Source organism: Caretta caretta, chromosome 1 (assembly GCF_965140235.1).
Source record: "Caretta caretta isolate rCarCar2 chromosome 1, rCarCar1.hap1, whole genome shotgun sequence".
Taxonomy (NCBI): Eukaryota; Metazoa; Chordata; order Testudines; family Cheloniidae; genus Caretta; species Caretta caretta.
In genome coordinates, this window is record NC_134206.1 from 8,849,518 (window position 1) to 8,861,419 (window position 11,902).

General features: G+C 56.2%; 1 protein-coding gene across 2 annotated transcripts; it reads right to left on the reverse strand.

Annotated features, from left to right (window-relative positions):
• Positions 1 to 1,185: 1,185 nt before the first annotated feature.
• LOC125631582 (folate receptor alpha) lies at positions 1,186 to 9,242 on the reverse strand. 2 transcript variants are annotated; one of them, XM_048838489.2, is made up of 5 exons: positions 9,139 to 9,242; positions 6,877 to 7,018; positions 4,229 to 4,417; positions 3,318 to 3,453; positions 1,186 to 1,666 (listed from the first exon to the last, which is right to left on the reverse strand). In XM_048838489.2, the coding sequence occupies exons 2-5, from the start codon at positions 7,012 to 7,014 to the stop codon at positions 1,392 to 1,394; spliced, it is 738 nt and encodes a 245-aa protein (XP_048694446.2). In that variant the 5' UTR covers positions 7,015 to 7,018; positions 9,139 to 9,242; the 3' UTR covers positions 1,186 to 1,391. The 2 variants fall into 2 exon arrangements, with proteins under 2 accessions (XP_048694446.2, XP_048694455.2); XM_048838498.2 differs by lacking the exon at positions 9,139 to 9,242 and adding an exon at positions 7,415 to 7,485.
• Between the last annotated feature and the right edge of the window lie 2,660 nt (positions 9,243 to 11,902).

An 11,902-nucleotide genomic window follows, 5' to 3' on the forward strand; every position in this document is an offset into this window, starting at 1 on the left:
ATGAAAAAGCATTCAGTTTTTACAAGAAGACTTTTAATAAAAAATAGAAGTAAATAGAAATAAAGAAATCCCCCCTGTAAAATCAGGATGTAGATATCTTACAGGGTAATTAGATTCAAAAACATAGAGAACCCCTCTAGGCAAAACCTTAAGTTACAAAAAAGATATACAGACAGAAATAGTTATTCTATTCAGCACAATTCTTTTCTCAGCCATTTAAAGAAATCATAATCTAACACATACCTAGCTAGATTACTTACTAAAAGTTCTAAGACTCCATTCCTGTTCTGTCTCTGGCAAGAGCAGCATACAGACAGACACAGACCCTTTGTTTCTCTCCCTCCTCCCAGCTTTTGAAAGTATCTTGTCTCCTCATTGGTCATTTTGGTCAGGTGCCAGCGAGGTTACCTTTAGCTTCTTAACCCTTTACAGGTGAGAGGAGCTTTCCCCTGGCCAGGAGGGATTTCAAAGGGGTTTACCCTTCCCTTTATATTTATGACAACACTGCTTGGGTTGGAAAGGGTTGGGGGGGGGGGGGTGAAGCTCTCTGATCAGAGACACCCTGCTGCCCCCCCATGGGGGAGAGCCAGCCGTTCTGACCTTCCCATGCCCCACGGTTTGCTTTCATCCCCGTGTGGATGAAGAACAAGCTGTGCCCTCACCAGACAAGGTTGGAGCTGGTCTATTACTCATGCTAAGGCACTGGATGGGACTCCTGAACACAGTGCAGCCAGCATTCAGAGACTGGACCTGTCCCTTGCCAATGCCCAGTTTGGGGGTGTAGCATTGTACCTGCCTCATGTGCCAGGAGATCAGGGGATGGGGATGCATGAGTGAGGGGAGCCAGGGACAGGGGGTTCCTAGCACCAGGCAGGAGAGGATGCTGCAGCTGTCTGCATTGCCCAGATCCTGCTCTGCAGCCCCCCCTGTAGTCAAAGCACTCAAAGCCCCCCAGGGGGATGAGCAGGGGCTGGAGCCAGGCCTACACTCACTGATCATACTCTACCCCACAGACTCTTAGAGCAGACTGCCCAAGCCCAGCTCCCACCTCAGTTTAGGACAAAGGTACCCACCTGCCAGGCAACCTGAGAGCCCCAAGGAGCCTCTGGCTGGGCCCCCTTGTAGCTTTGCAGCCCTGGGGACTGAGTAGAAGGATGTTTCTATGAAGGAGGAAACAGGCACAGAGCAAGGCTGGGATAGTTTATTTTGCCCAAATCTTATACATAAGCTGGGAAGGTCTCAGTTCCAGACAGTTTCCACCTGCAGTTAGCAGTAACCAGACCGCATCCTGACTCTGCTGGCCAGAGCCCAAAGCAGGGCAAACACCCCGTGCCCCTGAGCAAAAATGTTTCCTGTATAAGCCAGTGGGGCTGCCAGAGACTCCTGGCTGCTCAGAGCAGGGACAGGAGAGCAGGAGGCAGGAGCAGCAGGACAGCCCACAGCACAGGAGAGGCATCTCCCCTGTTCTGGGCGTAGTACTTGGCCACGGCCACGTTGGGATTCCCCTGGGCAGGGTCGAACCACATCTGGATGCAGCGCCCGCTGCCCCGGTGCTCCAGGGTGTATTTGTACGAGTTGGACCAGATCTTCTCACACAGGTCTGCTGGCCGGGGGAAGACGTACTTGAATGGCTGGCATGTGGAGCTGCGGGGGCACCGGTTGGTCCCTGGAAGGGGAGGGAGAGGGCAGCAGTGAGCAAGCTGTGGCTTGACACCATCTATGATGCCTTCCCCATCTCTGGCTGCTAGGCATCTGCCCATCCCAGGCTACTGGCTGATCTGGCAACGGCCCAGCTGGCTTGTGGGAGAAACTGTCCTTCCCTGTGAGGTGAAGTTCAAGGGCTTGTAGCCATGTCACTCACCCTCTGGACTGATCCCTGACTGGCAGCCTGGAGAGCCAGATGGAGGCTAGTAAGAATGAGGAACCCACTAGCCCAGCTGGGGTTTCCCACCCCCCACAGCTCTGCCAATGCACCTTGATCCTTCTAGGCCCTCCATCACCCCAGGGTCTGTTGTGTATTTATCCTCATGAGCCCCCAAGGTAAGGCTATGCTCTTCTCCACAGGTGGGAAACTGAGGCAGAGACTGAATTAAGGTCACACTATGGAAGACCAGTGCTAGCCAATACAAGATCAACACTTTGGGAAACTGCCTTCAGCCTTGGCACTAGCTAAGAGCTTGTCAAAGGCAAAAAAGTCTATCCAGTCTAGGTCCCAGTACTGGTACAGAACACAGCATACAGAGACACCAAGCAACAGTTACAAACTGGTGGGTTGGGTCTTAGCCATGTGAGACACACACCCCCCTCCTTTGGCAGGAGCAGGTAGGAATGGGTTTGTATTGCACCAGAGGTCTTTAGGAGGGAACCACTAGGGTTACCTACCCTGACCCCCTGCCAAGGTGCAGGATTGGTTGTGACAATATATTTGGCTTGGTTTGCTTATTTGGCCTCCTGAACATTGAGAGAGCCAGGAGTGTGGTGAGACAGTGGCCACCCCCTACAGTCAATAGCAGGGAATTGAAGCAGGTCTCAAGTCCCAGGCTCCAAGCAGTGGGTCATCCTTCCTCTGTGCACTATCTGCCAGCCACTACTCCAGCCTCAGCTCTGAGCCCCATTCACTCCTCCGCCCACTGAAAGTACAGGGGCATTCACAGCCCAGATCTCGGCATCCAGGTCTCCTGCCAGCTCCTTTTCTGCACGTCCCTGACTGGGGAGCCCCATTTTACACCCTCTGGCTCTGCCCCTAGGATTCCACAGCTGTTCCTTCCTCCAGGACCAGGACCCTAACCCCCTTTGGAGGCAGGGGATACTGGCAAGCAGAACCAGGTACGGCCACAACTCTGTAGAGGGGCACCACACGCCCAGTCGCCATGGGGAGGAAGACCCCAGAGCCCCATGGCCACCTGCTGGGCAGTTCTGCTCACACAGGAGGCAGGTTTCCTGGCTCCTGCTCCAGCGTGGGCACCATCTCCACAGTTGAAGCTGCCCCAGGGTCACTGGACACCAAGTTCAGTCCAGGGGACCACCCACCCTCCTAGTCCAAACCAAGCCAGGGACTGCACTGAGACCAGAGGAGACTACAGCCTCAGCCCCTCACTCCCAGGGTGCTCCTCTCGCAAGCCCCCCACCCAGGGTCTGGAGCTAGTCTGAGGGCTGCTGCCATCGGGGGCAGGGAGAGGTGGGAGCCCCTCCTCCATCCCTTGGGCCTCTAAGACAGCTGCAAACCCATAAGCAAGGTGTGACCCTGCCCCACTCAGGGTACAGCAGTCCAGCTCCCCCCTGCAGCAGGCAGAGTTTGTTCTCGGCCTCTCACTGACCCGAAGTCCAGTTCCAGCCCTTGTGCCAGTTCTCTTTGCAGGTAACGGCGTCCTTGCAGTCCTCCCACCACTGCTCGCAGTCCTCCTTACACAGCGGGATGTTGAGGATCCTCTCCCGGCGCCAGCTGGTATCCGCCTGCCAGGACATAGGCTTGGGAGCATCAGGGGGCAGCTCTGGGCCCCCTGCAGGCAACATCAGTCGCCCCAGGGAGCAAGGGTGAGACACATTCTCTCCCCCACCCCCTGATCTAGCACCACTGAACAGAGCCAGTGCGCGTCCCAGCAGAACCAGGCCCAGGGGACGGGAGAGCCTCACAGCAGCCTCCCCGCACCCCTGTGTGGCAGCATCTACAGCTCAGCTGCATCCCAGGCAGGCCACCCAGGCGTCCAGGGAAGAGATCCTGGATTTATTGCAGAGCCCTGGCCAGGAGCAGCATCTGCCATCTTACCTGTTGCCTCCCCAGGAAGCACGCGGCACGAACCCACCTCACCCCGGGACAGAGGCAGCGTCAGTCCCACCGAGAAACCCGGCCAAGCTGAGCATTGGAGCCAGGCTCTCTGGGGTCCTGGACAGCAGGGGGGTGGCAGGACCCACGGGGCAGCACCCGGGGAGGGAAGCTAAAGGAGCCGTTCGGTGCAGCCTCCCGATGTCAGGACGCTTGGAGGGGATTGTCCTGCCCACATGCAGGGGGCCCTGGGGGACACGGGGACACCAGCTGACAGTGGAGAATGGGACCTGGGGCCTTCGGCCCAGAAAGCCCGAGCCCCCGACCGCCCAAGCTGCAGGAGCCACTCTGCATGGTGCTAGTTCATGCCTCACCATTTGGCCCCGCCACTAGAGGGAGCCGTGAGCACATGCACCAAGCCAGCCTGCTCTCCCGCCCGCAGCGCCCAGCCCAGCGCCCCCTGACCTGGTGGATCCAGGGCCCCAGGTTGGGCGAGCACTCGTACAGACACGTGTCCTGGATGAAGTGCCGCTTGCACTTGTCTGGCATCACCCCGCAGTGGGCCCAGTTGAAGCTGTACAGGTAGGACTGGGCCTGGTGAGCCCCCGTGCTGGTCTCGGCCGTGCAGCAGGCGTTGTCTTTCCACGGGGCACACTGGGAACACAGCAAGGGACGGGTGCGCAGGGGACTCTGGCCGCTCGCCCGGGGGGCAGACAGGATGCCGTGGATGCAGCAGCATCACCGGCCTCCAGTGCTGCATGGCGGGACTGCTCCTGCATCAGACCACTGCCAGGGCCACGGCCAAGGACCGGGGACGGACGGGCAGGGATGCTATTTTGCCGAGTGCTTGGAGATCTTTAAGTCGACAAAATGCCATGAAGTGGGGAAGCTACAGACTGGGGCAGGAGCCGAGCTGTTATATGGTGTTATTAGGGCCTCCAGATCTACCCCAATTGTGATCCCCTCTGGGGGGGACGCTGGGTGAGTGGGGATGGGGGAAAAAGGCACAAAGAGGAGACCAACTGAATTTGTCCAAATGAAAAAGCCTCCTAGTTACAAGGCACCACTTCAATGTGATCCTCGAGTTAAGGAATGTGGGACTAGAAATCTGAACTAAATTCGTTTGTTGGGAACATGTGTAACTGGTGAGCAAAATGGGATGGGCTGTTCTGCCCCCGCCCTCTTTTTTGGGAGGGGGGGAAGGTTAAACAACAAAAACCAAACACCCCAGGACTTTGGGAGGAAGATCAGACTGACTGCTGGCTGGGAGATGGGGGAACAAAGGAGGGACATGGCTGCCTCCCCAACCTTCTCCTGCAATCCACTAGGACACCTTCCTTGTCCCAGTTCCCAAAAATCTTCTTACCAGCCTGGGCAAGGCAGCAAAACCCACCTGACATGGCCACCTTCAGTGGTCAGGACTGAGCTGAAGCCATGAAGGTGATGAGAGACTTTGGGTCCTGCTGTCACCGGCTCCAATCCCTAGTATGTCATATTCCTCCCCCACCTTCAGTCTGCTTTCCTCTCGCTCCCTCCCTTGTGCCTTCTGTTTAAGAGTCTGGCTTTTCCCCACCAAGACTGTATCCTGCAGCACTCCTGGGAGCCTGTGACCAGAAAGGCAGCACCCAGTGGGGATGCAGATTTGCCAGGTTTTGGAGCGGTTTCTCCAACAGGGAGGTTGCAGAGAGGATTGGCTGCATAGCTGATCTTCTCCAGTTTCTCTGCCCCTGTATGTGTTGGTCTGGTTGTGTCTTCTAGGAAGTGGGCTCAGACTTAACAGCTACAGATTTCTATTAATGCCTCTTTTCCCCACAAGACTGTTAGCACCATCTCCTAGCTGCCAGGTGGGGCGGGAGAGAAAGACAGGGGACACTGAGGGAGTGCAGGAGAGGGGTCAGGGCTAACTCTTCCCTCGGGTGGCTCCTGAAAGCGACCAGCACACCCCTCTGGCAGCAGCTCCTAGGTGAGGGGGGGCCCAGGGGGGTCTCTGTGCAGTTCCCAGCCAATGGGAGCTGTGGAATCAGTGCTCAGGGCAGGGGCAGTGCCCAGAGACCTCCTGCCAAGGGGCTGCAGAGACGGGATGGCCGCTTCCAGGAGTGGCATGGAGCAAGGCCAGGCAGGAAGGCTGCCCTCACTCCACTGTGGGTCCCTGAGTCCTTTAAAGTCACCCAGGACCCTGGACAATTGCCCCCATCCCCCAATCAGCAGGCCTGCCTTCTACAAACTCTGCAGCGAAAGGGAACGGGAATAGGAACAAAGAGTTGTCAAAGTTACAGCCTAATTTGAAACACAGTATTGAGTGAGGTTTGCCACCCATCCAGTTTTCACCCAGATAGGCCGGCTTTCGGCTTGTGTTTCAAATGGCACCCAGACAAGCCCTGATGTCTGGGGTTTTCTGACTTGGCAAGGGGGGGGGGGGGGAGAAGAGGGAGCGCAGAGAAGGGGCAGGGCCTCAGTTACCAGACACTAGAAAGGTGTCAGCCCTCTTTCCTCTCCCATCTTTAGTAAAGAGAGATAGCTATTCATAAGTGTGGCTGTCACCATGGTCCTAAGCAGGCTGAGGTCTTTGTACTCAGTACCCCAACCCATATATCAAGCAGTGAGCTATACAGTGACAGGGTCAGGTTAACACCTTCAACACTTGGGTCAGTTTATTCTAGTGAAATTAACAGGGACATATCCAAGTTTGCCCACAGAATCAGTGTCAGAGCTGGGATTGCAAGGCAGGAGTCCTGCCTCCCCAGCCCTCTGCCTCTGTCTGAGCCCTTCCCTTGGGCAACAGCAAGGGACAGGCCTCTTTAAAGCGACGAAGTAGCCCAGTTTGCATGGCTGCTGCCAGAGAGCTGGGTCTCATTGCCAGCCCAAGGATGTTAGCACCATGACCCTGCCTGCCGCAGCCTCCTAGGGCTGAGAGAAAACACAGTTCTTGGTGTGTCACAAACACCTCCAGCTTCTTGCACCACAGTCCTCCACGCCCACGCCCCCCAAGAGCCCAGTGTAAGGAACAAGCACGCACTAGAAAGGACGGCAGGTCCAGGGGACCCAGTTACCCCTCACCTAGAGCTCCAAGTGGTCAGGGGTGGGACTGATATGTCAATAGGACAAGACCCTACCTGGCCATGCAGCGCCCCCTCCGGGCCTGGCTGGATTTTGTGGTGCTTGGCATCCATGCACACGTTCAGCACCGATTCCTTCGCAGCACTGGCCAGGCAGGCGGCCAACAGCCCCAGCACGGCCCACCGGGCTGCCATCTCCCTAGGACCAGAGTAAGGGGGGGATGGAAGAGAAGACATGTTCGTGCAGCTGTCCAGATGAGAATGAGCGCCACTCAGGTGCATGGCTCCGAGCGCCCAGAGGGGATCCCCAGGCAAGAGCATCTGTGCTGCCTGCTACGGAGACAAGTGCTCTGCAGAGACCCATGAGAGAGCGGCCACAAAGCCTCCTGCTTCACTGGCAGCTTTTACCCCCCGCAAACATCCCATCTGGGCACATGGGTGGAGAGTTTTATGGGCCCAGGGTGCCTGGGCACCAGGAATATTCCTGGCCCGGGGCCTGACTCCGGGTCTCTCCCTCAGTCCCACCTTCCACCCCGGGCGCTCCCCACCATGCATCCCACGGGCGATTTCAAACAGCCTGAAAGCCCCCACTCACCACCGGCAGCGCAGCCGAGAGCCGAGCAACTTCCTGCCTGCTCATGCCATGTGTCTGCTGGCTGGGGCGGGTGGGCAAGGAGAAAGCCTGTCTACACATGCTGCTCCCACCCCAAGCGCGCCTGTGGCCAATAGGAAGCTGCAGGGGCAGTGCCTGGGGGCAAAAGCTTGTTGAGACCCCCCAGCCTGCCCTGCCTAGGAGGCTCAGGTAACCACTGCACCCCCACACCCCAAACTCCCTCTACACCCCCACCCCTTGTCCTAGCCCAGAGCCTGCACCCCTCACCCCCTCCTGCACCCCCACCCTCAAACCTGCACCCAGCACAGAAACACCACCCCAGAGCCTGCACCCCAATCCCCTGCCCAGGGCCTGCACCCCAGACCTGCTCTCCCCACCCAAACTCCCTCCAAGAGCCTTAGGCAGTTCAGGGGGAACTCCGGGCTTTCTGGGCACTGCCAACATTTCTACAAACCTGCTGCCCCTGCATGAGAGAGGAGGAGAGAAAAGCCACAAAGCCTCCTGCTCTACAGGAGCTTTTACCCTCTAAACATCCCACCTAAGGCCCAGTGGGGCAGGCACTTCTCCAAACCCTGCCCCCAGCTTGACTGCTTTGGCTTGCAAGGGGCTCTGAGCCGAGCTCCCCATGTCTCTGCTCAGCAGGTGCTGGTTTCTACCCTAGCTATGAGCTCCCCTCCACCCTACAGCCACCCATGGGTGCATTCAGGCCACTCCCTTTGTATTAGCCAATGATCCAGAACCAGAGACTGGCTACTGGGTGCCTCATCCAGAGAGTCACAGCAATGACCACCGAGCTGGACTCTGGCCAGCCAACACCACTAGCCCCACAAGCAGGCTTCCAGGCATGAAGCCTAGGATAAGATTAGACCTATTAGGTTGTATTTCTTCCCCCTTGTTTGCTCAGTGTTCTTCCAGAGAGGTGGAGGAAGCTAGCCCACGGCCCTGCAGCTCGCCCTGTCTGGCGACTTCAGGCCCCTGGGACAGGGCGACCAGACTGGTCAGTTACACACTACCACAACCTTGGGCTGCCAGGATCACAGGCTGCCAGAGCAGACTCCCAGCTCACCAACAGCTGGTCATGGGAGACTTAACAGTCAGTTATTGCTGTTCAGTTCAGGTCCTATTGGACTCTCCAGCCCCTGACATGGGGCTTTTACAGACTTTAGTCCATACAAGGCCTTGCACTTGCTTCCAATTTCTATTTGGGCATCACTTAACATCCCACATCCCCTCTTGGGGGGGGTCTCCTCTCCCCCCACTCCATCGGGGGAAGTGGTTTCCTCTGCCATCTGGTATTATATCTGTGGTTTACTGGCTAAGGTTCCACTATTGCAGCTTTTATAGCAGCCAATCACCCCCAAAGCACCACCTGTGCACCCAGCCCAGGAACAAGGAGACACAGATCACAGCCTAGTGTTTTTTGGAAGCAATGCATCCCCCTCTAGAAGCAAACAGCAGTTACAAAGCTAATCACATTGATACCCAAACACTAGGCCTGAGACACCCACCAGTCCCCCTCCCAACAGAAAACCATGAACTGCTCCTACCTTGCTAGAAAAAAGCCCATCCCAGCTGCTTCAAGCAAATGCTCAGCACAACAGCTAGGCCTCTGGAGTCAGCTTTAATAGCCAAGTCCTTTAACCACAGCTGCTAACCCCTCCACACAACCGGGTTAATGAGGCTTAATGGTCACCGGTGCTCGTTACCTGTAAAGTAGCAGTTTTCATAACAGCCAAAGAGCTCTGTGTGTTTGCTGGAGGGCAGCTGAGTCCCATGTTAAGAAGACAATCAAGGATTTGATCGCAAAGATCAGATGTCTGCCGAAGCCCTGGCCGAGGATGAGAACATCAGTCCCACCTGCTGGGCATTCTTTGGAGCAGACTTCTTTCTTTGCTCTGCAAATTGCCCCAGAGAAAGGAGCCAGAGAATGCCAAGATCAGCTGTCTAATCAGCTGGGGCCTCTATTCCAGCTTGTGTCCGCAATGAGCTGGGCAGCCCCAAAGGAGACCAGAGGGCCTTGCTCTGGAGCCGTGCTGGGCGTCACAGTCCATGAGAGTTGCCGGTGCTTGGCACCGTTCACGTTCATTCCCCACATTTGTAGCCCCCGTGGCTGCATCTAAACTTCTATTTTTCTTCACCTCTCCCCCAGGGGCAGCAGCTCCAAGGAGTCTGTGGCCTGATGTCTCGGTCTCGGTGACAAGGGGGTACAAGCTCATGTAGGCCAGGTCCATCAGATGTGTTTCAAGGCGGGGTGGTCTTGGGAAGGATGGGATTCAAGATAGGTGGGCCCAGATCCTCAGAGGGACTTAGGCATTGCAACATCTAACTTGTAGGTGCCTTGAAAGTCCCTGCTATCCGCACACCCTGTGTTAGACGTCGAGGCTAGGGGTTCTCACAACACATTTTTTGGAGGCCTCAGAGTGCGGCCACCATCTGTTGCTGGGGGCCGCTCTGAATACTGTCCTAAAATACTGAATATACTTCAGGAGAAACAAGCAAATCTGCACGTATACATGTCCAAATCATTGTCATTTATTTATATAGGATTTATTTTTTTGCAGACTCAATAATAAAAATAATGTACAGTTGTCTCTATTCTTTACTTGACCTAAGCAGACTAGACACACAAATCAGGCACTTTGCACATTCTTGTCTTTTTTCTTTTTGTTTCTTTTGTTTTTTTTGGCTGTTTTTTTTTTTTGTTTTTTTTTTTGTTTTTTTTTAAGACTTGCTAGCTACTAAGTCTGCTGTGAAAAGTGATATTAGCAAACACGCAGGTGTCGCTTTTCACAGAAGACTTACTCAGCCCCGGCAAACCTGGGGACAAATTAAGTCCTGGATGGGGAGGTGGGTAGGAAGGCAGAGGGGGCCAGGGGCGATTGGAGACTGGGGGAAGCAGCAGGAGCCAGGGGTAATGAGGGACGTGGGGAGCTTTGGGCCAGAGCGTGGCCAGGGAATGGAGCCCAAAGCCCCATGCCCAGGGGACGGGGCCCGGAAAAGGAGCCCGAAACCCCGTGAAGCCCGGTTGAAGCCCGGCCCCACCAGGTCCGGGAAGGTGGGGAACTCACACCGGCTGTCCGCTCCTCCAGCTTTTGTGTCTCCAGAGGGAGGCAGGGCCCAATCCCAGCTGGCGGCCCCAGGAGAGGGGCTGCTGCTTTCCCGCAAGAAAGCTACGGGTGGCCACATGCGGCCAGGGGTGGCTGCATTTGAGAAACGCTGGTCTAGACGCCCTATGGAATGACTGGGGAGAGATGGGATTCACATAGGGTTGTCAACCCTCCGGGGTTGCCCTAGAGTTTGCAGGAATTAAAGATTAATCTGTCCTGGACGATTAGACCCTGGGATGAAACCTCCAGGAATATGACCAACCCAAACTGCCAACTCTGGATCCACAAAAGCCAGCGCGAGCCCAGGGGAGATTCCGAGGAGAAGGCTGTGTCCTCAGCCCTGCCCCTCTCATGGAGACAGGGGCTCACTCTGGGTCGGAGGGAGGTGTCGAGCTGGGCTCCGGATCTACAGCCAGGACCCCTCTCCTGGAGGGGAAGTGCTTAGCGCCATGCAAAACAGCTGGCAGGTGGAAGCAGCTGCCCCCCTGTGTGGGTGCTCACCCCAGACCTGGGAAGCTGTGGTTTGATTCCCCCCTTGGCCTGCTGAGGAGAGAGGCCTTAACAAGGCATCTCCTCTCTCTCCAGAGCAGGGCCAAACCCCTGACCTCTGGGCTAGTTGGAGGCAGGGCTCCTGGGATCTCTCCCGGTGAAGTTGTTCCACTTGGTATTCAGGAGTGATCCCGCAGCCCAGTGGGGTGGGCACCCAGTGGAGGGGTGGGAAACTTTGCTCTACAAATCGCTTTGCTGTAGCAGGCAGAGAGGAGAACTCAACTGGGGGCTTTGCATCTGCTGGAGGGGGGGACGTTAACCACAGGGCTGAACATTACCTGGGAAAACGCAGCCCCCAGCCTGGCTATCCTGTGTGAGGCTAGCTGCTCTCAGCGCATAGCTGGTGGCTCAGGCCAGGCGTGTCCCGGCTTAGCTCCCCCTGGGACTTAGGCGTGAGATAGGGTGCCTGACAATGGGATTTAGAAACCTCAGTCCATTTGCAGAGCTGGGCCTTGGGCTCACTTCCTGAGGCATCCATTGACCTGTTGCATCACCTCTGCCAAAATGCCTCAACCTCTCTGAGCTATATTCATCTGCTCTGTAGCTGGGGTGGGACAAACTGTTATTGATATGGGTGTTATGTTGCCTTGAGGGTCCAGCCGAGTTCAGGGCCTCATAATTCAAGGCCATAGTTAGAGACAGTCCCTGCTCCAAAGAGTTTACAGGCTAACTGGGGGGAAAGGGAAGACAGGAAACAGAGATGCCATAATTCACCCCCCATCAGCTAGCAGACCCAGGACTAGAACCCAGGTCTCCTTAATGCTACGCCAGTCTCTCTCTAAGCTGCTCTTTGGATCTTGCTTTGAACCCTTTG

What these genes read in the sequence shown, in the direction of transcription:
- LOC125631582 (XM_048838489.2), bottom strand. Translation starts at nt 7,014, where the DNA reads ATGGCAGCCCGGTGGGCCGTGCTGGGGCTGTTGGCCGCCTGCCTGGCC. An exon ending in AGGGGGCGCTGCATGGCCAG is followed by an intron (nt 4,418 to 6,876) that starts GTAGGGTCTTGT and finishes CTGTGTTCCCAG; the next exon opens with TGTGCCCCGTGGAAAGACAA. An exon ending in TGGGGCCCTGGATCCACCAG is followed by an intron (nt 3,454 to 4,228) that starts GTCAGGGGGCGC and finishes ATGTCCTGGCAG; the next exon opens with GCGGATACCAGCTGGCGCCG.